Source organism: Aythya fuligula, chromosome 2 (assembly GCF_009819795.1).
Source record: "Aythya fuligula isolate bAytFul2 chromosome 2, bAytFul2.pri, whole genome shotgun sequence".
Classification (NCBI taxonomy): domain Eukaryota; kingdom Metazoa; phylum Chordata; class Aves; order Anseriformes; family Anatidae; genus Aythya; species Aythya fuligula.
The window spans coordinates 158728992-158753429 of NC_045560.1; the positions used below are offsets into that span (position 1 = coordinate 158728992).

At 51.4% G+C, this 24438-nt stretch overlaps 5 protein-coding genes and 2 pseudogenes across 5 annotated transcripts; 1 reads left to right on the forward strand and 6 right to left on the reverse strand.

Annotated features, from left to right (window-relative positions):
• Nucleotides 1-4626: 4626 nt before the first annotated feature.
• LOC116485682 (feather beta keratin-like) lies at nucleotides 4627-5280 on the forward strand. Its single transcript, XM_032181173.1, has 2 exons — nucleotides 4627-4733; nucleotides 4935-5280. Exons 1-2 carry the CDS (start codon nucleotides 4627-4629, stop codon nucleotides 5278-5280), a joined length of 453 nt encoding a protein of 150 aa, XP_032037064.1.
• Nucleotides 5281-7202: 1922 nt separating this feature from the next.
• Nucleotides 7203-7535, reverse strand: LOC116485683 (feather keratin 1-like). Its single transcript, XM_032181174.1, has one exon. The coding sequence runs from the start codon at nucleotides 7521-7523 to the stop codon at nucleotides 7203-7205; it is 321 nt and encodes a 106-aa protein (XP_032037065.1). The 5' UTR covers nucleotides 7524-7535.
• Nucleotides 7536-9947: 2412 nt separating this feature from the next.
• LOC116486812 (feather beta keratin-like) lies at nucleotides 9948-10268 on the reverse strand. Its single transcript, XM_032183293.1, has one exon. The coding sequence runs from the start codon at nucleotides 10266-10268 to the stop codon at nucleotides 9948-9950; it is 321 nt and encodes a 106-aa protein (XP_032039184.1).
• Nucleotides 10269-13907: 3639 nt separating this feature from the next.
• Nucleotides 13908-14592, reverse strand: LOC116485684 (annotated as a pseudogene).
• A 3342-nt stretch (nucleotides 14593-17934) lies between these two features.
• LOC116485395 (feather keratin 1-like) lies at nucleotides 17935-18240 on the reverse strand. Its single transcript, XM_032180696.1, has one exon. It carries the CDS (start codon nucleotides 18238-18240, stop codon nucleotides 17935-17937), a length of 306 nt encoding a protein of 101 aa, XP_032036587.1.
• Nucleotides 18241-20287: 2047 nt separating this feature from the next.
• Nucleotides 20288-20956, reverse strand: LOC116486684 (annotated as a pseudogene).
• A 3008-nt stretch (nucleotides 20957-23964) lies between these two features.
• LOC116486636 (feather keratin 1-like) lies at nucleotides 23965-24285 on the reverse strand. Its single transcript, XM_032183035.1, has one exon. The coding sequence runs from the start codon at nucleotides 24283-24285 to the stop codon at nucleotides 23965-23967; it is 321 nt and encodes a 106-aa protein (XP_032038926.1).
• Between the last annotated feature and the right edge of the window lie 153 nt (nucleotides 24286-24438).

The following is a 24438-nucleotide window of genomic DNA, read 5'->3' on the forward strand; positions in this document are numbered from 1 at the left end:
ATGACCTCCAGGATGAGCTGCTCCATCACCTTTCCAGAGATGGAGGTGAGGCTGACTGGTCTTTAGTTTCCTGAGTCCTCCTTCTTGACCTTTTTGAAGACTGGTGTGACACTGGCTTTCTTCCAGTCCTCAGGCACCTCTCTTGCACAACTCGCAAGAGCCTGGTTTCATCCTCTCTGCATCCTCCCTTCAGGTATTCATAGACATACATGTATGTGAGTTCTCTCATGAGCCAAGTCTTCTCCAGGCTCAACAGTCCAAGGTCCCTTAGCATTTCCTCATTGAGAAGGCCCAGGTTGGGCCTTACCACTGCTGAGCAGAGGGGAAGGATCACCTCTCTTGATGTACTGGCAACACTCCCTCTAATATAATGCAAGACACCATTAACCCTCCTACCTTCAAGTGCACATTGCTGCCCCGTGTTCAATCTGGTGTCCACCAGGACACCCAGGTCCTTTTCTGCTAAGCTGCTTTCCAGATGGGCAGCCCCCAGCATTTCCTGGTGCCTGGGACTGTTCCTACTGAGCTGCAGGGCTTGGCACTTCCCCGCTTGAACTCCAAGAGCTTCCCATCAGCCTGTTTCTCCAGCCTGTCAGGGTCCTTCAGGATGGCAAGACAATGCTGTGGCAGGTCAGCCATTCCTCACCATTCTGTCAGCAGGAACCACGCAGAGGGTATGCTCTGCTCCATCACCTGCACCATAAATGAGGATGTTCACCAGGACTGGACCCAGCATTCTCCTCTGGGATCAATTTCTGACCCTTGACCTTAGGCCTGGCTGCTCACCCCGTTTTTGATCCACCTCACTGCGTAGTCATCAAGCCGATACTTCAACAGCTTCTTCATAAAAATCTGATGGGAGACAGTGTCAAAAGCCTGGCTGAAGGCAGGCAGAGAGACAACATCCACTACTCTCCTGTCACTTACCAAGCCAGTTGTTTCAGCCCAGAAGGTTATCAGGCCAGTCAAGTATGACTTCCCCTTTGGGAATCCATACTGCTGATGATGTTCTTGTCCTCTGTGTGCCTGGAAATGAATCACCTTCCCAGGGATCAGGCTGACTGGCTTCCAGTTCCTCGGGTCCTCCTTCCTGCCTTTCTTCGAGGAGGAGTGACTTTTGCTTTCCTCCAGTCCTCAGGCATCTCCTTCACTCTCCATGACCATTTGCACATTAATGAGAGTGGCGTTGCAATGACATCAGCCAGCTCCATCAGCACTCCTGGTTGCATCTCATTGCAGCCCTTAAACTTGTTTATGTCTGCTTGACTAGGGGACATCTTCCTTGCTCCTGAGTTTTGCGCTGGTCTCTGGGACACCGGATTACTGAAGGCTGCTCTTGCTATTGGAGACTCAAGTGAAAAAGACATTCACTACCTCTACCTTTTCCATGTCCTCTGTCAACCATCTCCACCTCATTCAGTGCCTTCGCTACTCTTCCTTTTACTGCTTTACACTTTGAGAACCCTTTCTCGTTGCCTTTGACATCCCTGGATGTTTGTAAGTGAGTGGAAAAAGAGCTCTTTAAAAATAAATAAATAAGGGGGGAGGGAGGAGCAAGTGGGGCTGGCAAAATGCTGATTAAAAAGTAGTCGTGAAAATAGCATAGATAGACCACAAATGTAGGGTCCTGTCATGGCTCCCCCATACTGCAGGGTCCCAGACTCAATGTCCCCATGACTTGCTAGGGCCACCGTCTCACTAAGTGCATATTACCCACTCAGTGTATGAGAGCTATAAAAAATACTGTCCAGCCTTCATCTGCAGTCCAGAAAACCCACATGGTCTCAACATTCTCAAGACTGCAACCCAGGCAGCATGAAACGTCCTTTCTTGTAGCTACAACCTTACAAGCAAGAAGGGCGCTACGCCACTGACACTGCACACCCAATGGGAAAGGCAAGGGCTGCAGAGATGCTAAGCAAGTTGGGACGAAATAGTCTACCTAGACTTCAGCAAGGCCTTTTGACACAGTCTCCAATAGTATTCCCCTGGAGAAGCTGGCAACCCATGGGTTGGACAGGTACACTCTTTGCTGGGTTCAAAACTGGCTGGACGGCCGGACCAAGAGAGTGGTGGTGAACAGAGTGAAATCCAACTGGCAACCGGTCACCAGTGGTATTCCCCAGGGGTTGGTGTTGGGGCCCATCCTCTTTAATATCTTTATTGGTGATTGGATGAGGGAATTGAGTGCACCCTCAGAAAGTTTGCAAATGACACCAAGTTGGGGGGAAATGTTGATTTGCCAGAGGGTAGGAAGGCCCTGCAGAGGGACCTGGACAGGATGGGTCAATGGGCAGAGGCCAACGGGATGAGGTTCAACATGGCTAAGTGCCGGTTCCTGCACTTTGGCCACAACAACCCCGTGCAGTGCTACAGGCTTGGGGAAGAGTGGCTGGAAAGCTGTGCAGATGAAAAGGATCTGGGGTTGCTAATTGATGCTCACCTGAGCATGAGCCAGCAGTTTGTCCAGGTGGCCAAGAAGGCCAACGGCATCCTGGCCTGTATCAGTAATGGTGCAGCCAGCAGGACCAGGGAGGTAATCATCCCCCTGTACTTAGCTCTGGTGAGGCTGCACCTCAAGTACTGTGTTCAGCTTTGGGCCTGTGAGAAAAATCTCAATTTTCTTCAGACAGGATCTTCTGTGAAGCTATTTTATTCGTGATTGCAATGGGGGGAGTCCTGTCAATCAGGAGCGCATTTTAGTAAATGAATCACAACCTTTTATTCCCTAGTACCCAACACCTATCACCTCCCCTGTTTCCTCATTGACTGAATAGTACAGGTTCACAAGCTACTTGACACTCCTCTATACCATGTATGTACATTTTTTCTTTTTTTTTTCAACACTTTAATTTCTCCTTTCTTATGTTTTGAGAACTTGTGATCTTTGTTTTACTGTTCTCACACTGCTCATCCTGTATTTCTCAAGCTTCTACCTTATTTTAGAACAGTGAGGCCTTCTACTATCCACTTATCTACTTAGCATTTCTCCTTATTAGGACTACACAACTACCTTGGAATACAGAAAAGTAATTCTCTACTGCAAAAACACAACTTTGTTTCTCACAGGCCCCTCACTACAAGAAGGACATTGAGGCCCTGGAACCTGTCCAGAGAAGGGCGACAAAGCTGGTGAAGGGCCTGGAACACAAATCCTATGAGGAGCACCTGAGTGAACTGGGGTTGTTTAGTCTGGACAAGAGAAGGCTCAGGGGAGACCTTACTTCTCTCTACGACTACCTAAGAAGAAGTGGTGGGTAGCTGGGGGTCAGCCTCTTCTTGCAGATAACTAGTGAGAGGACTAGAGAGACTGGCCTTGAGTTGCGCCAGGGGAGGCTTAGGTTGGCAATTAGGAAACATTTCTTCTCAGAAAGAGCAGTCAGGCATTGGAACAGGTTGCCCAGGGAAGTAGTGAAGTCACCGTTCCTGGGGGTGTTCAAGGAAAGGTTGGACCTGGTACTTAGGGACATGTTTTAGTGGATGACATTGGTAGCAGGGGGATGGTTGGACCAGGTGATCTTGAAGGTTTTTTCCAACCTCAGTGATTCTGTGAATCTGTGAAGCAATTTTATTCATGATTGAATAAAAGGCATCCTGCAAGTAGGAGTTCACAGCAAAAGTATATCATAACCTTATATTACCTATTACCCAACTCCTGATTCCTCCCTGGTTCCTCATTGACTGAGTAATACAGGTTCACAAACTACTTGACACTTATTATTATACCATGCATATACAATTTTACTTGACCAACTATTAATATCTCTTTTTCCTTTTCCTTTTCCTTCTCATCTCATGACAAGAAGGCCCTGATTATTTCTTTATACTGATTTTGCACTTCTCGTCCTCTTTGTAAGCTATGCTCCTTATCTGGGGACAGTGGCACTGGCACTGGTTAACATACTCCCCACTCCTATGCCACTGTCATGCCTGGGCAATCACTTTTTAATATGCAAGGTTCGTGGAATTTTCCACTGAAAAATTCCATTCAATGGCAAAGACACCACTTTCTTTTCTTTTCTTTTCTTTTCTTTTCTTTTCTTTTCTTTTCTTTTCTTTTCTTTTCTTTTCTTTTCTTTTCTTTTCTTTTCTTTTCTTTTCTTTTCTTTTCTTTTCTTTTCTTTTCTTTTCTTTTCTTTTCTTTTCTTTTCTTTTCTTTTCTTTTTTTTTTTTCTCACATAAGCTGACAAAGCAGCACACATAATGGGAAAGACAGGGGCTAGACTCAGACTTGCTGAGTTGGGTTGAAGGCATGGACAGAGTAAATGTGATGCAACTGGTAGCACATCACGTCCAGACACCTGGGAAGCCCAGAACAGATTGCTGGGGATACCAGCAAATGGCCCCCCCTTCTCAAAACAAAGCCACCGACCACACCTCATGAGTGCCAACCATGACCTCACTGATGACAACGCACCTCTCCCATGCCTTGGATGCATCTTCTACCCACCCTTTTACACACCTTAAAGAACTACACTTTGGTCTTTATTACTCTCACTTAAAATGTACTGCCAAGTTCAGACACAAACTCAACAGTAGAAAATGAAAAGATTGAGTTCTGGGAACAACAACTCACCCAACCTCATTACTTGATCGTCTTTGGCATGTAAGAGCAGCTCACGCCAAATGCTGTCATGTGCAAAGGGTTTCTTGTCCCGTGGACACTCAAAGACCAGCATAAAATCCGGCCCTGCACCTCGATCCCTCACACACTCTTCCAGACGCCTTCTCCCCTGCACCCAACAAGGTAAGCCTGAACCCTGATTGCCTCCTTTTACTCTCCACCTGTCCTCTGCCCCCAGCATGAGCAGCCATTCTGCCTCCCCAAAGCCAGGCTCCCCAAATCCTCACCCTAGGCCGCTTGGCCTCTCTTGGCCTCTCCCAGCACCGCTCCACACACCCACAACACCCTCAGCCTTCACAACACCCTCTCTTCCAGGCACCCTCCACACCACAGACATGTCCTGCTACGACATCTGCCGCCCCTGCGGACCCACCCCGCTGGCTAACAGCTGCAACGAGCCCTGTGTCAGGCAGTGCGAGGACTCCCGCGTCGTCATCCAGCCTCCTGCCGTTCTGGTCACCCTGCCAGGACCCATCCTCAGCTCCTTCCCCCAGAACACCGCCGTTGGATCCTCCGCATCAGCTGCTGTGGGCAGCAACCTCAGCGCTCAGGGAGTGCCCATCTCCTCCGGCGGCTTCGGAGGCTTTGGCCTTGGAGGCTTTGGCTTGGGAGGCCTGGGCTGCTTCTCTGGCAGAAGAGCCTGCTACCCCTGCTAAGGACCAGCACCCCTGACAGCAGCTAACAATGCCCTGCAGCCAACTTCATGGACTGAGGATGCTCTGATCTCTGTGCTCTGGGAGTACCTTCCACACAAAATGCATTGCTGCTGATGGTCACTGTGCCTGCACCTCTGACCAGGGCACTACTGTTTCTGCTCCTTTCAGAACTCAGTTCTCAGTTTCTGAACTGAAACAGAGAACTCTGCAAGTTGAAGTCCTGAGAACATACAAGGCAACCTGAGCATTAAAGCAGATGGAATCATCAAATGATTGAAAGTTTTGGGTTAGAAGGGATGTTAAGCATCATGTAGGTCCAACCAATCTGCCATGGGCAGGCATTTTTTGCAGTGGATCAGGATGCCCAAAGTCCCATCCAAGTTGGCCTCAAACACTTCCAAGAGGTGAGGCATCCACAGCTTTTTTGGGTTAGCTCACCATCCTCAGGGTAAAGAATTTCTTCCTTATATCTAATCTAAATCTAATCTCTTTTAGTTTAAAACTGTTAACACTTGTCATATCACTACACGCCCTGATAAAGAGTTCCTCCCCACCTTTCCTGTAGCCTCTTCTAAGTACTAGAGGGCCTCTATACTGTCTCCTGGAGCCTTCTCTTCCCCAGGCTGACCAAGCCCGGCTCTCTCAGCCTGTGTTTGCAGGAGAGGTGCTCCAGCTCTCTGAACATCTCATGCTCTGACAGGTCCAGATCTGTCTTATGCTGGCTGAAGGCTCAAGCACTTAACACAGTCTTCCAGGTGGGATATGATGAGCAGAGTAGAGGGAGAATCGCATCCCTCTGTTTGCTAGCTGAACTTCTATTGGTGCAGCCCAGGAAACAGCTGGCTTTCTGGGCTGTCAGTGTATATCGCTGGCTCATGTAAAGACGTTTCTCCACCAGTAACCCCCAGGTCATTCTCTGAAGGGCTGCTCTCAATCCAGTTGTTGCTCAGGCTGTATTGGTGTTGGGGATTGTCTTGACCCAAATGCAGGACCTTGCAATCAGCCTTGTTGAACTCCTTGAGGTTTGCTTGGGCCCACCTGCTAAGCCTGTCAAGGTCCTTCCAGGTGGCATCCCTTTTTCCTCTAAGGTGTCGGCCACCCCACTGAGCTTGGTGCCATGCACAAACTTGCCGAGGGCCCGCTCAATCCCACCATGTATGTCAGGGATGAGGAGGTGAAATAAAACTGGTCCCAGGACAGACTCCCGTGAGATAACACTCCACCCTGGTCTTTACCTGGGCATAGAGATGTTGGGTGCTTCTCCTTGAATGTTCTCATCCAGACAATTAGTTGTCTGAGAAGCAGACCGTCAGATAAATCTATGACTTCTTGTTTAAAAACAGAGTGCAGTCCAGCTGCATCTTGATCATAACCAGCTTGGGCCCTGCTGGCCTGCTGAGCCCTGCTTAATGTTGAGTGAATTAGAAGGAGTGTTGGGAGCAGAAAGGAAGAGGAGACATCACAGGCTGACATGCACAAGAACTTTATTGTGGAAAAAGAGTGCAAAGGTATGAGAGCAGAATGGACCTGTTCTGTTGTGCAAGTAGTGCAACCATCAGGCTGTGTCCCATGGTACAACAGATTTTCCCAGAGCCCCAGGGTCTTCCTCCACTGCAATAGAATCAACACATGGAAGGTGCTGGGTGGGTTTGTGGCTGTGAGCAAGCCTTTGCAGGGGAGAGTAGTGGACATGGAAGATGGTGGTAGGAGTAGAAGGAAATGAAAGAGGATGGGCTGTCCGTGAGCCATGTGTCCAGGCAGCACGGACTGGCCCCCTTCTCTGCTAGAGTGTGGAGTGCCATGAGAAGAAGAGCCGTGGCTGGTGAGCCTATGTGCCTCGAACAGTGCAGAGGTGAATCCTCAGTCGGAGTTCTGGCTTGCATGGTGTTGCAGTCTTTTGTCAGCGGTGTTGGCATGGGTCCTTAGCAGGGGTAGCAGGCTCTTCCACCAGAGATGCAGCCCAGGCCTCCCAAGCCATAGCCTCCAAGGCCAAAGCCTCCGAAGCCTCCGGAGGAGATGGGCACTCCCTGGGCGCTGAGGTTGCTGCCCACGGCAGCTGATGCGGAGGATCCAACGGCGGTGTTCTGGGGGAAGGAGCTGAGGATGGGTCCTGGCAGGGTGACCAGAACGGCAGGAGGCTGGATGACGACGCGGGAGTCCTCGCACTGCCTGACACAGGGCTCGTTGCAGCTGTTAGCCAGCGGGGTGGGTCCGCAGGGGCGGCAGATGTCGTAGCAGGACATGTCTGTGGTGTGGAGGGTGCCTGGAAGAGAGGGTGTTCTGAAGGTGGAGGGTGTTGGTGGCATGAGGAGCTGTGCTGGGGGAGGCCAAGGGAGTGGGGAGGCCTGGGATTTTATGAGAGCATGGCAGTGGCGAGGCGGAAGGGCTGCTGAGGCTGGGGACTGAGGGCATATGGAGAGTTACCCCGGTGGGGCAGGTGAAGGAGGGGGTCGGGGTTCAGGCTCACCTTGTTGGTCGCAGGGGAGAAGGCGTCTGGTGCAGTGTGTGAGGGTGCGAGGTGTAGAGCCGGCTTTTATGCTGCTCCTTGAGTGCCTTTGGGGCAAGAAACCCTTTGTGAATGACAGCATTTGGCGTGAGCTGCTCTGAAATGCCAAAGCCTGGCAAGTAATGAGGTGAGGTGTGGTGTCCTTCCCACAACGCACCCTTTTCATTACCTCCTGTTGCGGACATGTCTATTTGCCTTGGTGGCACCTTTTAAGTGAGAGTGGTTCTTTGGATGGATTTGCATGGAGAGTGCGTTTGAGGGCAGTCGGCAGACGCGGCCAAAGCATGAGAGAGGTGGGTTGTCATGAAGTGAGGTCATGGCATGTCACTCGTGTGTTGTGGTTTGCGGCTGTATTGTTGTGAGGAGGGGGCCCTATTTTCTGGCATAGCCATACTGCAGGCTTGTCTGGGCTTCCCAAATGTGCTGGGCATGAGGCACAGGAATACTTATTTATGATGATGTTACCCCTCTCATTTATAATGTGTAGCCACCAGTAGGTGTAATCTCTTAGGAGCTCAGCAGAGATTTGATTAAGTTCCTCAGAATATCCTTCTGGACAAAATGTCAAGCACGCAGCTAGACTAATATCTAATGTGATGGTTGAGCAGTTGGCTGATTGGTCAGACTCAAAATGTAGTTGTAAATGGGGTTACCTGTGCCTGGCAGGGAGTCACTCTGGGGGTTCCTGAGGGCTCCATTTTGAGTAGATAAGCCTCGCACATAGATGTTGAGAAATTAGAGGGCCCGGCTATGAGCAACAGCATGAAATTTAACAAGGGCAACTGGCGAATTCCCCATCTGAGACAGGGCAACCCTGGATCTATGTCCAGACTGGGGGAGGAGAGGCTGGAGAAGACCCAGCATGAAAGAACATGGGTCTTGGATGCAGGTAGGGTGACCAAAACCTCATCCTTGTGTGCAGAAGACTTTCTTGAAGCATGGAGATCTTCCTGCCCTGTGATGGGAGCAGTGGAGAGGGAGTCGATCCCTGGTGGTGTTTGGCTTGTGAGCATGTTATAGCAGCAGAGAGAACCGGACATAGGAGACAGTGCAAGTCAAGGAACGAAGTGGGAGAATGGTAGAATGTAAGTCGGCCATGTTTCCAAACATCATGAAATAGCCCACTTCCTTGCTTCTCTGGTTCATGCCTTGAGAGAAACAGCCGTGGATGTGGAGCTGATGACCCAATGGGTCAGCGACGGCGCAAAGGAGCATCCATACTCCACAAAGAGTCTCGCAACATATGTGTGGTGTCCGTGTAACAGACAACTGTGTTAAATAATACAGGCCTTAATAGAGGCCCCAGGGGGACACCATGCCTCCCTGGTCTGCACCTGAGCACCGAGCTGTTGAGTGCAAATCTTGCTATGTGACCACGTAGGCAACTCATTATCTGCTGAGTGGGCACTGGGAGATCCCTTTATAGCTTGCTGAAACAGACCCTAATCAAACGTGGGATAAGTAAGTGCTGTATTCTCCTCACAGAGGCCAGACCTGCAGCTCCTTCTACCAAAACCTTGCCACGTAAACCCAAAACACTAGGGGAGGTCTCGTGGCATTTTTCAACCTGCCCTACCTATATCTTGACCAAGCATATGTGGGGCCTCACAAGGGCAGAGTAGAGGGGGACAATCAACTCCCTCACTATGCTAGCCAATCCTCTGTTGATGCAGCCAATGATGTAATTGACATTCCGGTCTGCAGGCGTGCACTTCTGGGTCCTGTTGAGCCTTTCATCTACCAGAACAACCCAAGTCCTTCTCTGCAGGGCTGCTCTCAATGAGTTCTTCTCCCAGTCTGTACTCCTGTCTGGGATTGCCCTGAACGAGGTGCAGCACCTTGCACTTGGACTTGTTGAACCTCATTCTGTTCTGATTGGCCTGCTTCTCCAGCCCATTCAGGTTCGATTGGATGAAGATTGTTGTGTGAAGAAAGGAGGAGTGTCAGGCTGGCATGCATTAGAACTTTATTGAGGAAGACTCGTGAAAAGGAAGGAGCACAAGCAGCAGGGCCCTGGTCAGAGGTGCAGGCACAGTGACCATCAGCAGCTGTGCATTTTGTGTGGAAGATATTTCCAGACCCTGGAGATCAGAGCATCCTCAGTCCATGAAGTTGGCTGCAGTGCATTGTTAGCTGCTGTCAGGGATGTTGGCGTGGGTCCTTAGCAGGGGTAGCAGGCTCTTCTGCCAGAGAAGCAGCCCAGGCCTCCCAAGCCAAAGCCTCCAAGGCCAAAGCCTCCGAATCCCCCAGAGGAGATGGGCACTCCCTGGGCGCTGAGGTTGCTGCCCACGGCAGCTGATGCAGAGGATCCAACAGCAGTGTTCTGGGGGAAGGAGCTGAGGATGGGTCCTGGCAGGGTGACCACCACGGTAGGAGGCTGGATGGCGACGTGGGAGTCCTCGCACTGCCTGACACAGGGCTCGTTGCAGCTGTTAGCCAGCGGGGTGGGTCCACAGGGGCGGCAGATGTCGTAGCAGGACATGTCTGTGGTGTGGAGGGAGCCTGGAAGAGAGGGTGTTAGTAAGGCGGAGGGTATTGGTGGCATGAAGAGCTGTGCTGGGGGAGGCCAAGGGAGTGGAAAGGCCCAGAGTGGGGCTATGGAGAGCCTGGTGGTTGGGAGGTGGAAGGGCTGCTGAGGCTAGGGACAGAAGGTTGGTGGAGAGATGGGCAAGGTGTGTTGGGTGAAGGAGCGGAGCAGAGTTCAGACTCACCTTGTTGGGTGCAGGGGAGAAGGCTTCGGCAGGAGGGTGTGAGGGTGAGAGGCGCAGGGCCGGCTTTTATGCTGGTCCCCGAGTATACACGAGGCGAGAGAGCCTTTGCGCATGACAGTATTTGGCGTGAGCTGCTCTTACATGCCACAACCCCTCAAGTAATGAGGTGGGTTTGTGATCTTCCCACAATGTTCTGCCTCCATTTCTTCCTGTTCAAGATGTTAGAAGTGGTGGAACATTTCAAGTGAGAGTATTAAAGACTGAAGGATAGCTTTTGAGAGTTTGTGTATGGGCAGGTAGATGGTGCATGCATGACATGGGAGAGGTGCATTGTTGTCCATGAGGTCATAGTTTGGCACTCATGAGGTGTGGTCGGTGGCTTTGTTGTGAGGAGGAGGCCCCCCTTGTTGGCATCTCCATCAAGCTGGCCAGTGCTTCTCAGGTATGCTGGGCGTGATGCGCTACCACTTGCATCACATTCACTCCCTCCGTGCCTTCATCCCAACTCACCAGCCTGCGTTTAGCCCTTGTCTTTCCCTGTTGGGTGTGCTTCATTGGTGGCATGGTGGCCATCTTGCATGTAGAGGCTGTATGTGGGAGCAAGTGTATGGGAGCAAGACCCCTGTCTTGTCCCTGGGGCCGCAGTCCAAAGAGGCAGAGAAGAGGTGTTTGCATAGCAGGGTGTTGGAGTCGCGGGCCTGTCTCAGGGCTGACAAGACTAAGTGCATTGGGAGCCCTGCCATGCTTCTTCAAGGGTTGCATTGGCAACTCTGTAATGCTCCCTTTTCTGTGGCCAGCACAAGGGCTTTGGCCTAATGCAGTTTGGTGGGAATCCCTTGGGCTGTCTGTTGAGGCCTGGGAGAGGCTGTGCGATTTGTGAGGGGCAGGGACAGACATGTGGGAGTGTCCAGAAGGTCTGGGCCCAAAGCACTGGGGTGTTCTTTGAAGTGAGTATCAAGAGGGAATCTTATTTCTGTGCATGGTTTTCAGTGTTGACTCATACAATGTGGACGTTTCAGAGGGGAGCTGGAGGTGTGCATGCTGCTTGTGGCTGTGGACCTGAGGCCCCAGTGGTCGTGGTTGCATTCTGAGGAGTGGGGAATGGCAAGTTGTGGTGGTTTTACTCAAGTGGGCAGCCGAGCTCCACCACAACCGCTCTCTCACTCCCCCTCTCCTCAAAGAGGAAGGGGGAGAAAATACAACACAGAGAACTCGAGGTTTGAGATGAGAAAGATTTAATTAAAGGGAAAGGGAATGGGGAGGAAAATCAGAAACAAAAGAAACAATTGGTCTGTGTGGAAGCACAGAGAGAGAAAAAATTATTCTCTACTTCCCATCAGCGAGTGGTGTTTGGCCACGTCCTGGGAAGCAGGGCCTCGAACGCGTAGTGGTTGTTCAGAAGGAACAGCCCCCTCCCCCACGAAAGCCCCCCCTTTTATTGCTGAGTGTGACATCAGGTGTTATGGAATATCACTTCGATTGGTTGAAGTCAGCTGCCCCGGCAATGTCCCCTCCCCATCACTTGCCCACCCCCAGCCTGCTGGCTCTTTGGGGCTTTGAAGGAGTCCTGATGCTGTGCCAGCACTACGCAGCAATAGACACAACACTGGAGTGGTATCAGTGCTGTTCCAGCTACGAGTGCAGAGTACAGCACTGTGCGGGCTGCTGCAGGGAAAAGGTGACTCCAGCTCAGACAGACCCAACACACAAGTGCAGCCCTGATCTGCCAAGGTGAATGTTTTGTAGGCTGTCTCAATAGAGTTTGTTGGCGAAGATTCTGGGGAGTCTGTGTAACTGGTTATGCAGGAGTACATGGGACCAACAAGCTACACCTGCAAACAATGAATGTCCCAGGTGATATGTTTGCAATAGCAGTTTCAGTTATTTTTGAAAGGTCATGGTGACTGGGAGAGGTTCCTGAAAACTGGAAGAGACTCATCCCACTCTTTTGTTCAAGAACAGATGAAGGGATGAATATCTGGGAAACTGCAGCCTGGTCAGCCTGACATCAGCCTTTGGGAAGGTTCTGAGGAAATCCTCCCTGAATGTATTCTCAAGTACGGAAACGTGATGGAGCGTAGTCAGCATGGATTTTTAGAGAGCATATCCCATGTGTGCCTACACAGCATCTTCTATGTAGAAGTGACTGACGGCCTACCTATATGTAGGACTCTGTGATAGTGTTTGTTGTGAAGGTGGAGGATCAGAGAGGCACAAACAACATCGATTATTGGCTCGGCAGTATGCAGCATCAGGTCCCTTTGTAGATGGCTGAAACAGGCCCTTATCAAACATGGGGCAACTGCTTAATTCGTCTCACAGAGGCCACCTCTGTAGTCCCCACTACCAAAACCTTGCCACATAAAACCAGCACAATAGAGGAGGTCTTGTGGCACTTTTTGACCTGATCTAGAACCATGAACTTAAACAGGGTCAAGAAGGAATCATCATCAAATGGCTCACCTTGGAAGGGACTTTAAGGATCATCTTACTCCATCCCTCAGCCATAGGCAAGGATGCCACCCACTACATCACGTTGGCCAAGGTCCCATCCAGGCTGGCCTGGAACACCACTGGGGCTGGGGTAACCAAAACTTACCTGTACCATTGCCTCACCACCCTCACAGTGAAGAATTTCCTCCTAATGTCTAGTCTAAATCTATCCTCTTTTAGTTGAAGACCATTACCCCTTCTCCTATCATTATCTACACAAGTAAAGAGACATTCTCCGTCCTTTGTGAAGACCCCTTTAACTATTGAAAGATCTCAACGAATTCTCAGCAGAACCTTCACTTCTCCAGGCTGAACATCCCCAGCTCTCTGAGCCTTCTTTTAAAGGAGAGGTGCTCAAGATGGTGCCTCACAAGAACAGAAAAGAGGGGGGCAATCAACTCCCTCACTATGCTGGTTACTGCTCTGTTGATGCAGCACTGCATGCAGTTGGCCTTCTGGGATGCAGGCGTGCATTGGTGGATCCTATTGAGCCTTTCATCCACCAGAACAACCCAAGTCCTTCTCTGCAGGGCTGCTCTCAATGAGTTCTTCTCCCAGTCTGTACTCCTGTCTGGGATTGCCCTGACCCACGTTCAGTACATGGACTTGTTGAACCTCATGCAGTTCTGATTGGCCTGCTTCTCCAGCCTGTCTAGGTTCCTTTGGATGAAGTGTGTTGTGTGAATAAAGGAGGAGTGTCAGGCTGGCATGCATTAGAACTTTATTGAGGAAGACTCATGAAAAATGAATGAGCAAAAGGAGCAGGGCGCTGGTCAGAGATGCAAGAAGAGTGACCATCAGCAGCTGTGCATTTTGTGTGGAAGGTACTCCCAGACCCCGGAGATCAGAGCATCCTCAGTCCATGAAGTTGGCTGCAGGGCATTGTTAGCTGCTGTCAGGGGTGTTGGTATGGGTCCTTAGCAGGGGTAGCAGGCTCTTCCACCAGAGAAGCAGCCCAGGCCTCCCAAGCCAAAGCCTCCAAGGCCAAAGCCTCCGAAGCCGCCAGAGGAGATGGGCACTCCCTGGGCGCTGAGGTTGCTGCCCACGGCAGCTGATGCGGAGGATCCAACGGCAGTGTTCTGGGGGAAGGAGCTGAGGATGGGTCCTGGCAGGGTGACCACGACGGTGGAAGGCTGGATGGCGACGTGGGAGTCCTCGCACTGCCTGACACAGGGCTCGTTGCAGCTGTTAGCCAGCGGGGTGGGTCCACAGGGGCGGCAGATGTCGTAGCAGGACATGTCTGTGGTGTGGAGGGTCCCTGGAAGAGAGGGTGTTGGGAAGGTGGAGGGTGTTGGGGCTTTGAGGAGTGGTGCCTATGTAGGGAAGGGGAGCAGGGAGGCCTGTGTGTGTGGGGAGCATGGTGGTGGGGAGGTGGTAGGCCTGCTGTGTTTAGGGGCATAACACCTGTGGAGAGATGGGTTCAATGGGGCGGGTGAAGGAGGGAATTGGGGTTAAGACTCACCTTTGTTGCAGAGGAGAATGTGTTGAAAGGAGTGTGTGAGGGAGCGAGGTGCAGGGCCGGCTTTTATGCTGCTCCTTGAGTGCCCGCAGGGCAAGAGAGCCTCTACACATGACAACATTTGGCGTGAGCTGCTCTTGCATGCCAAAGCATGGCAAGTAATGAGGTGGGGTGTGGTGTCATTCCCAGAACTTGACCTTTTCATTTCCTCCTGTTTGGACATGGTGTTGGGTCCTGACGGCACCTTCAAAGTGAGGGAATAAGAGGCTGGAGAATTTCTTTGAAAGTTGCACAGGAGGTCAGGTGTATGTTGTGTCCAAAGGCTGCTTGAAGTGCGGTGTCATGAGTGAGGTCTTTGCGTGGCATTCATGTGGTGTGGCCCAGTCACAGTGGGCTTTGTGGCTGTAGGCAAGTCATTGGAGTGGAGAGCATTGGGCATAGAAGAGGATGCTATGAAAAGAAGGATCGAGAGATGAGTAGGTCCTACACTGGCCATGTTTCCTGCCTTTTCCATGTTTCCCCTTTTCGTCCAAAGCTGAAGTCCCCAGAGAACACAAGGCTTGATGCTCGCCTTGATGGGATTTCTCGGGCTGGGTGGTGTGGTCTGTGAGCGGCCCTGAGGTTCATGAAAGGCAGAGGACAAGATGGACTATGAGAAAAGTAGCCATCATATTATTGGGGATGGTGTTTGGGATTTATGTCAAGGGGGAGACCTATTTCTCTGCCCAGCGTTTAATTTTCTGGAAGATGATTTGGACATTTCGGTGACAAACTGGAGGCATGTGAGCAAAAACTGCAAAGGGTGAGTGAACATCAAGGCCTTCCACTGGTTCGCCAATGTGAGTGTTTCGTGGGCTGTCTCTCAGGTGAGTAGTGCACATTGCCGAGGAAGATGGAGAAGCTGTGCCACTGGATGTACTGAAGTGCACAGAACCTGTCAGGTTGCACCCACAAATGCTGAGAGTCTGTACTGTGTCTGGCTGGGATGTTAACTTTCCCTGCAGCAGCCCATACAGTGCTGTGCTCTGCACTTGTAGCTAGAAGAGCATTGTTATCACACCAGTGCTGTGTCTACGGCGGAGCAGTGCCGGCACATCAGGACTCTCTCTAACCCTCCTAGGGGGTGGACAAAAAGGTGAGAAGAGCAACATCACCAGGGCAGCTGACTTAAACCAGACAAAGGGATATTCCATACCATGTGGTGTCACACTCAGCAATACGAGATGGAAGCAGGAAGAAGAGGGGAGGGCTGGGCTCTCATTGTGAAAACGTCGATCCTCCTCCCAAAAACAGGCTACATGTGTTGAGGCCCTGCTTCAAGGATGTAGTCAAGCATTACTCATTTGAGGGAAGTCGAGAGTAATTTCTTTCCTCTGCACCGCCACATAGCCTTTAGTTTTTATTTGTTTTGTTTTGTTGTTTTTTTTTTCCCTTTCCCCCTCCCTTTTCCCCTTTCCTTTTTTTTTCCTCTTTAGTTAGATTGTTTAGTTAATAATATTCATTTCTTAATAATAATTATTATTATTTTTCCCTTTAATTAAATTATCCTTATCTCAACCTGTGCGTTGTTCATTACTTTTCTTCTTCCCCTCCTCATCTAAGGAAGGGGGGTGAGAGAGCAGTTGTGGTGTTTAGCTGCCTAGCATGGTAAAACCACCACAGAGTCCTGGCTGATATCTTCACAAGGCTTTCAGTTTTCTTTGAAAGTTGATGGCAACTGGGTTCCTGAAGACTGGAAGAGACTCATCCCGCTCCTATGTTCAACAAGATGGAGAAGGAAGGTGTGGGGAACTGCAGGCTGGTTGGCCTGCCATCAGTCTCTGGGAAGGTATAGAAGTAAATCTTCTTGGGAAGCATTGCCAAGCACACAAAGGAGAGGAACACGAAGGGGAGTATTGAGCATGGATTTAGAGAACTGAAGTCATGCCTGGGCCTTTTCAGTGTCTTCCACATTGAAATAACTCTCCTGGTAGATGAGGGAAGATCAGCAGCTGTTGCTTATGTTGCCTTTAGTAAAGGCTTTGATGCTCCCTCCAATGACATGGTCATTCAGAAACTGAGAAAGTACAGGATTCTTTGAGAATGAGCTGGGGTTGAGGATTTGGTGAGCCCTAGATCCAGCCTCATCCCAGAGGTACAACCCTCATTCCATGACAGTGATTGCAGTGTCTTGATGGTATTTGTCAGGGGTGGTGGCCAGGAAATCCTGATGGGAAAGAGAGTTATTCAGTGCATGTTGACTTCTGACTCATGCAAAAGTCCCTTAGCTAGCCCAGACCTTTGGTTGGGCAAGTGAAGGGCTTGTGTCACATGCCAGAAGAACAGCAGCAGCCCATTGCTGCTGTTGTCAGTGACATAGTTGGTAGGAGAGCTCTTGTGTCCCTTTAGCTCACCATCCCCAGGGTGAAGAATTTCTTCCTTATATCTAATCTAAATCTACTCTCTTTTAGTTTAAAGCTGTTAACACTTGTCATATCACTACACGCCCTGATAAAGAGTTCCTCCACACCTTTCCTGTAGCCTCTTCTAAGTACTAGAGGGCCTCTATACCGTCTCCTGGAGCCTTCTCTTCCCCAGGCTGACCAAGCCCATCTCTCTCAGCCTGTGTTTGTAGCTGGAAATCCTTTCCTCTAAGGTGTCGGCCACCCCACTGAGCTTGGTGCCATGCACAAACTTGCCGAGGGCCCGCTCAATCCCACCGTGTATGTCAGGGATGAGGAGGTGAAATAAAACTGGTCCCAGGACAGACTCCCGTGAGATAACACTCCACCCTGGTCTTCACCTGGGTATAGGGATGTTGGCTGCTTCTCCTTGAATGTGCTCATCCAGCCAATATGTTTTATGCTATGTGGTCCTTCTGTCAAATCTATGACTCTTCTTGTTTTAAAACAACGCTATATGCATGAGTGCTGTCAAGAAGCTCCTTGAACAACAACAGACTTGGGCCCTGCTCGCCTGCCGAGCCCTGCTTAATGTTGAGTGAATTAGAAGGAGTGTTGGGAGCAGAAAGAAAGAGGAGACATCACAGGCTGACATGCACAAGAACTTTATTGTGGAAAAAGAGTGCAAAGGTATGAGAGCAGAATGGACCTGTTCTGTGGTGCAAGTAGTGCAACCATCAGGCTGTGTCCCATGGTACAACAGATTTTCCCAGAGCCCCAAAGTCTTCCCCCACTGCAATAAAATCAACACATGGAAGGTGCTGGGTGGGTTTGTGGCTGTGAGCAAGCCTTTGCAGGGGAGAGTAGTGGACATGGAAGATGGTGGTAGGAGTAGAAGGAAATGAGAGAGGATGGGCTGTCCGTGAGCCATGTGTCCAGGCAGCACGGACTGGCCCCCTTCCCTGCTAGAGTGTGGAGTGCCATGAGAAGAAGAGCCGTGGCTGGTGAGCCCATGTGCCTCGAACAGTGCAGAGGTGAATCCTCAGTCGGAGTTCTGGCTTGCATGGTGTTGCAGTCTTTTGTCAGCGGTGTTGGCATGGGTCCTTAGCAGGGGTAGCAGGCTCTTCCGCCAGAGATGCAGCCCAGGCCTCCAAGGCCAAAGCCTCCGAAGCCTCCAGAGGTGATGGGCACTCCCTGGGCGCTGAGGTTGCTGCCCACGGCAGCTGATGCAGAGGATCCAACGGCGGTGTTCTGGGGGAAGGAGCTGAGGATGGGTCCTGGCAGGGTGACCAGCACGGCAGGAGGCTGGATGACAACGCGGGAGTCCTCGCACTGCCTGACACAGGGCTCGTTGCAGCTGTTAGCCAGCGGGGTGGGTCCGCAGGGGCGGCAGATGTCGTAGCAGGACATGTCTGTGGTGTGGAGGGTGCCTGGAAGAGAGAGTGTTGGGAAGGTGAAGGGTGTTGGGGGCATGAGGAGTGGTGGTGGGGAAGGCCAAGAGAGTGGGGAGGCCTGTGTTTGTGGGGAGCATGGTGTTGGGGAGGTGGAAGGGCTGCTAAGTGTGGAGGCAGAGGGCAAGTGGAAAGATAGGGCTGGTGGGGTGGGTGAAGGAGGGGGCCGGGGTTCAGGCTCACCTTGTTGGTCGCAGGGGAGAAGGCGTCTGGTGGAGTGTGTGAGGGTGCGAGGTGCAGGGCCGGCTTTTATGCTGGTCCGTGAGTGCCCGCGGGGCAAGAAATCCTTTGCACATGACAGCATTTGGCGTAGCTGCTCTGAAATGCCAAAGCCTGGCAAGTAATGAGGTGAGGTGTGGTGTCCTTCCCACAACGCACCCTTTTCATTTCCTCCTGTTGAGGACATGTCTATTTGCCTTGGTGGCATCTTTTAAGTGAGAGTGGCTCTTTGGATGGATTTGCATGGAGAGTGCATTTGAGGGCAGTCAGCAGACGCGGCCATAGCATGGGAGAGGTGGGGTGTCATGGAGTGAGGTCATGGAGTGTCACTTGTGTGGTGTGGTTTGCGGCTGCATTGTTGTGAGGAGGGGGCCCTATTTGCTGGCATCGCCATACAGCAGGCTTGTCTGGGCTTCCCAAATGTGCTGGGCATGAGGCACAGGAATACTTATTTATGATGATGTTACCCCTCTCATTTATAATGTGTAGCCACCAGTAGGTGTAATCTCTTAGGAGTTCAGCAGAGATTTGATTAAGTTCCTCAGAATATCCTTCTGGACAAAATGTCAAGCACGCAGCTAGACTAATATCTAATGTGATGGTTGAGCAGTTGGCAGATTGGTCAGACTCAAAATGTAGTTGTAAATGGGGTTACCTTTGCCTGGCAGGGAGTCACTGTGGGGGTTCCCGAGGGCTCCATTTTGAGTAGAGAAGCCTCGCACATAGATGTTGAGAAATTAGAGGGCCGGGCTATGAGCAACAGCATGAAATTTAACAAGGGCAACTGGCAAATTCCCCATCTGAGACAGGGCAACCCTGGATCTATTTCCAGACTGGGGGAGGAGAGGCTGGAGAACGTCCCACCATGAAAGAACATGGGTCTTGGATGCAGGTAGGGTGACCAAAACCTCATCCTTGTGTGCAGAAGACGTTCCTGGGGCACGGAGATCTTCCTGCCCTGTGATGGGAGCAGTGGAGAGGGAGTTGAGTGAGCAGCAGTGGGGCCCGAGGGACCAGCCTGAAGCTGTGTCAGGGCAGGTTCAGCTTGGATATTAGGGAAAGGCTGTTTCCCGAGAGGGTGGTTTGGCACTGGAATAGGTTCCCCATGCAGATGGCACAGCCCATCCCTGCAGACCCTACTACCAAAACCTTGCCATGTAAACCCAAAACAGTAGGGGAGTTCTTGTGGCATTTTTCGACCTGCCCTACCTATATGTTTACCAAGCATTTGAGGGGCCTCACAAGGGCAGAGCAGAGGGGGCCAATCACCTCCCACACTATGCTGGCCAATCCTCGGTTGATGCAGCACTGCATGCAGTTGGCCTTCTGGGCTGCAGGCGTGCATCTATGGATCCTGTTAAGCCTTTCATCCACCAGAACAACCCAAGTCCTTCTCTGCAGGGCTGCTCTCAATGAGTTCTTCTCCCAGTCTGTACTCCTTTTTGGGATTGCCCTGACCCACGTTTAACACTTGGACTTGTGGAACCTCATGTGGTTCATATGGGCCTTCTTCTCCAGCCCGTCCAGGTCCCTTTGAATGAAGAGCGTTGTGTGAAGAAAGGAGGAGTGTCAGGCTGGCATGCATTAGAACTTTATTGAGGAAGACTCGTGAAAAGGAAGGAGCACAAGCAGCAGGGCCCTGGTCAGAGGTGCAGGCACAGTGACCATCAGCAGCTGTGCATTTTGTGTGGAAGATATTTCCAGACCCCAGAGATCAGAGCATCCTCAGTCCATGAAGTTGGCTGCAGTGCATTGTTAGCTGCTGTCAGGGGTGTTGGCGTGGGTCCTTAGCAGGGGTAGCAGGCTCTTCTGCCAGAGAAGCAGCCCAGGCCTCCCAAGCCATAGCCTCCAAGGCCAAAGCCTCCGAAGCCGCCGGAGGAGATGGGCACTCCCTGGGCGCTGAGGTTGCTGCCCACGGCAGCTGATGCGGAGGATCCAACGGCGGTGTTCTGGGGGAAGGAGCTGAGGATGGGTCCTGGCAGGGTGACCACGACGGTGGAGGGCTGGATGGCAACGTGGGAGTCCTCGCACTGCCTGACACAGGGCTCGTTGCAGCTGTTAGCCAGCGGGGTGGGTCCGCAGGGGCGGCAGATGTCGTAGCAGGACATGTCTGTGGTGTGGAGGGAGCCTGGAAGAGAGGGTGTTGGGAAGGTGCAGGTTGTTTTGAAGGTGTCAGGGGTGTCTGGAGCGGTGGTGAGGGAAAGGAAGGGATTGGGGAGGCCTGGGTTTGCAGGTAGCATGGTGGAGGGGAGGCGGAAGGGCTGCTGAGGATGGGGACAGATGGTGTGTGGAGAGATGGTTTCGATAAGGCAGGTGAAGGAGGAAAATGGGGTTAAGACTCACCTTTTTGGTCGCAGGGGAGAAGGCTTCAGGAGGAGTGTGTGAGGGTGTGAGGCGCAGGGCCGGCTTTTATGTTGGTCCTTGAGTGCCTGCAGGGCAAGAGAGCCTCTGCGCATGACAACATTTAGCGTGAGCTGCTCTTGCATGCCATAGCCTGGCAAGTAATGAGGTGGGGTGTGGTGTCCTTCCCACAACTTGACCTTTTTATTTCCTCCTGTTGAGGACATGGTGTTAGATCCTGACGGCACCTTCAAAGTGAGAGAATTAGAGGCTGGAGCATTTCTCTGTAAGCGGCATGGGTGGGCAGGTATATGATGTGTCGAAAGGCTCATAGATGTGCGGTATCATGAGTGAGGTCTTTGTGTGGCATTCATGTTGTGTGGCACAGACACACTGGACTTTGTGGCTGTCAGCAAGTTATTGCAATGGACAGCATAGGGCATAGAATTGGGTGCTATGAAAACAAGGAATGAGAAGTAAGTAGGTCCTACACTGGCCATATTTCCCAACTTTACCATGTTTCCCCTTTTCCTCCAAGCTGCAGTCCTCAGAACAAGCATATCTTTTGAAGGCTCATGTAGGGATGGATAGATGTTGCATTCAAGACATGGGAGAGGTGCATTGTTGTCCATGAGGTCATGGTTTGGCACTCATGAGGTGTTCTCGGTGGCTTTCTTGTGAGGAGGGGGCACCCCTTGCTGACATCTCCAGCAGGTTGGTCAGTGCTTCTCAGGTATGCTGGGCGTGATGCACTACCACTTGCATCACATTCACTCCCTCCGTGCCTTCATCCTAACCCACCAGCCTGCGTATAGCCCTTGTTTTACCCTGTTGGGTGTGCTTCATTGGTTGCTTGGTGGACATTTTGCATGTGTAGTTTGTAGTTGAGAGAAAGTACACTCCCTGTTTTGCTCCTGGGTCAGCTGTCTGAAGAGGCAGAGGAGGGATGTTTGCATAGCAGGGTGTTGTAGTCGCGGGCCTTTCTCAGGGCTGACAAGACTAAGTGTGTTGGGAGCCCTGCCATGCTTCCAAAAGGGTTGTGTTGGCACCTCCATAGTGCTCCCTTTTCTGTGGCCAGCATGTCGACAGCTGGGGCTTTGGTCTCCAGCCATTTGCTGGGAGTCCCTTGGGCTGTCTGTTGACGCCTGGGAGAGGCTGTGAGATTTGTGAGGGGCAGGGACAGACATGTGGGAGTGTCCAGAAGGTCTGGGCCCAAAGCACTGGGGTGTTCTTTGAGGTGAGTGTCATGGGGGAATCCTATTTCTCTGTGTGGTGTTCAGTGTTGACATATACGATGTGGACGTTTCAGAGGGGAGCTGGAGGTGTGCATGCTGCTTGTGGCTGCGGACCTGAGGCCCCAGTGGTCGTGGTTGCATTCTGAGGAGTGGGGAATGACAAGTGCAGCCCCTGATCTGCCAAGGTGACTGTTTTGAAGGGTTTCCCACTGCAGCTTGTTGACGAAGATGCTTGGGAGGCTGTTTGGCTGGTTATGCAGGGGTCTGTGGGACCCAGCAGACTAGACCTGCAAGTGCTGAATGTCCCAGGTGATATATTTGCAATAGCAGTTTCAGTTATTTTTGAAAGGTCATGGTGACTGGGAGAGGATCCTGAATGCTGGAAGAGACTCATCCCATTCTTCTGTTTGAGAGCAGATGAAGGAGGAATTTCTGGGAAACTGCAGCCTGGTCAGCCTGATATTAGTCCCTGGGAAGGTTCTGAGGAAACCCTCCCTGAATGTATTCTCAACCACAGAAAAGTGAAGGAGAGTAGTCAGCATGGATTTATAGAGAGCATATCCCATGTGTGCCTACACAGCATCTTCTACGTAGAAGTGACTGACGTCCTACCTCTATGTAGGACTCTGTGATAGTGTTTGTTGTGAAGGTGGAGGATCAGAGAGGCACAAACAACATCGATTATTGGTTCGGCACTATGCAGCATCAGGTCCCTTTGTAGATGGCTGAAACAGGCCCTTATCAAACATGGGGCAGCTGCTGGATTCTTCTCACAGAGGCCACCTCTGCAGTCCCCACTACCAAAAACCTTGCAATGTAAAAACAGCACAATAGGGATAGCCTTGTGGTACTTTTTGACACGATCTTGAACTGTGTACTTAAACAGGGTGAGGTGGGAATCATCATAGAGTCATAGAGTGTCTCACCTTGGAAGGAACTTTAAGGATCATCTTACTCCAGCCCCCTGCCGTAGGAAGGGATGTCACCCACCAGATCATGTTGGACAAGGCCCCATCCAGGCTGCCCCTGAACTCCACCAGGGATGGGGCATTCACAGTCTTGTCTTGAGAACCTGTTACAGTGCCTCATCACCCTCGCACTGAAGAATTTCCTCCTAATATCTAGTCTAAATCTATCCTCTTTTCAGTTGAAGACCATTACCCCTTCTCCTATCATTATCTACACGAGTAAAGAGATATTCTCCATCCTTTTTGAAGACCCCTTTGACTATTGAAAGATCTCAACGAATTCTCAGCAGAACCTTCACTTCTCCAGGCTGAACATCCCCAGCTCTCTGAGCCTTCTTTCACAGGAGAGCTGCTCAAAGTGGAGCCTCATGAGAACAGAAAGGAGGGGGGCAATAAACTCCCTCACTATGCTGATTACTGCTCTGTTGATGCAGCACTGAATGCAGTTGGCCTTCTGGGCTGCAGTCATGCATTGCTGGATCCTGTTGAGCATTTCATCCACCAGAACAACCCAAGTCCTTCTCTGCAGGGCTGCTCTCAATGAGTTCTTCTCCCAGTCTGTACTCCTGTCTGGGATTGCCCTGACCCAGTTACACCACGCTGCACTTGGACTTGTTCAACCTCATTCTGTTCTGATTGGCATGCTTCTCCAGCCTGTCTAGGTTCCTTTGGATGAAGAGCATTGGGTGAAAAAGGAGGAGTGTCAGGCTGGCATGCATTAGAACTTTATTGAGGAAGACTCGTGAAAAGGAAGGAGCACAAAAAGAAGGGCCCTGGTCAGAGGTGCAGGCACAGTGACCATCAGCAGCTATGCATTTTGTGTGGAAGGTATTCCCAGACCCCGGAGATCAGAGCATCCTCAGTCCATGAAGTTGGCTGCAGGGCATTGTTAGCTGCTGTCAGGGGTGTTGGCGTGGGTCCTTAGCAGGGGTAGCAGGCTCTTCTGCCAGAGAAGCAGCCCAGGCCTCCGAAGCCATAGCCTCCCAGGCCAAAGCCTCCAAAGCCGCCGGAGGAGATGGGCACTCCCTGGGTGCTGAGGTTGCTGCCGACGGCAGCTGATGCAGAGGATCCAACAGCAGTGTTCTGGGGGAAGGAGCTGAGGATGGGTCCTGGCAGGGTGACCACCACGGTAGGAGGCTGGATGGCGACGTGGGAGTCCTCGCACTGCCTGACACAGGGCTCGTTGCAGCTGTTAGCCAGCGGGGTGGGTCCGCAGGGGCGGCAGATGTCGTAGCAGGACATGTCTGTGGTGTGGAGGGTCCCTGGAAGAGAGGCTGTTGGGAATGTGTAGGGTGTTGGGGGTGTGAGGAGTGGTGCCTAAGTAGGCAAGGGGAGCGGGGAGGGCTGTGCTTGTGGGGATCCTGGTGGTTGGGAGGCGGAAGGGCTGCTGGGGCT

Coding starts and splice junctions, on each gene's coding strand:
- LOC116485682 (XM_032181173.1), top strand. CDS start 4,627: ATGCTGTCATGTGCAAAGGGTTTCTTGTCCCGTGGACACTCAAAGACC. Junction 4,734..4,934: donor TCTTCCAGACGCCTTCTCCC/CTGCACCCAACA, acceptor AACACCCTCTCT/TCCAGGCACCCTCCACACCA.
- LOC116485683 (XM_032181174.1), bottom strand. CDS start 7,523: ATGTCCTGCTACGACATCTGCCGCCCCTGCGGACCCACCCCGCTGGCT.
- LOC116486812 (XM_032183293.1), bottom strand. CDS start 10,268: ATGTCCTGCTACGACATCTGCCGCCCCTGTGGACCCACCCCGCTGGCT.
- LOC116485395 (XM_032180696.1), bottom strand. CDS start 18,240: ATGTCCTGCTACGACATCTGCCGCCCCTGCGGACCCACCCCGCTGGCT.
- LOC116486636 (XM_032183035.1), bottom strand. CDS start 24,285: ATGTCCTGCTACGACATCTGCCGCCCCTGCGGACCCACCCCGCTGGCT.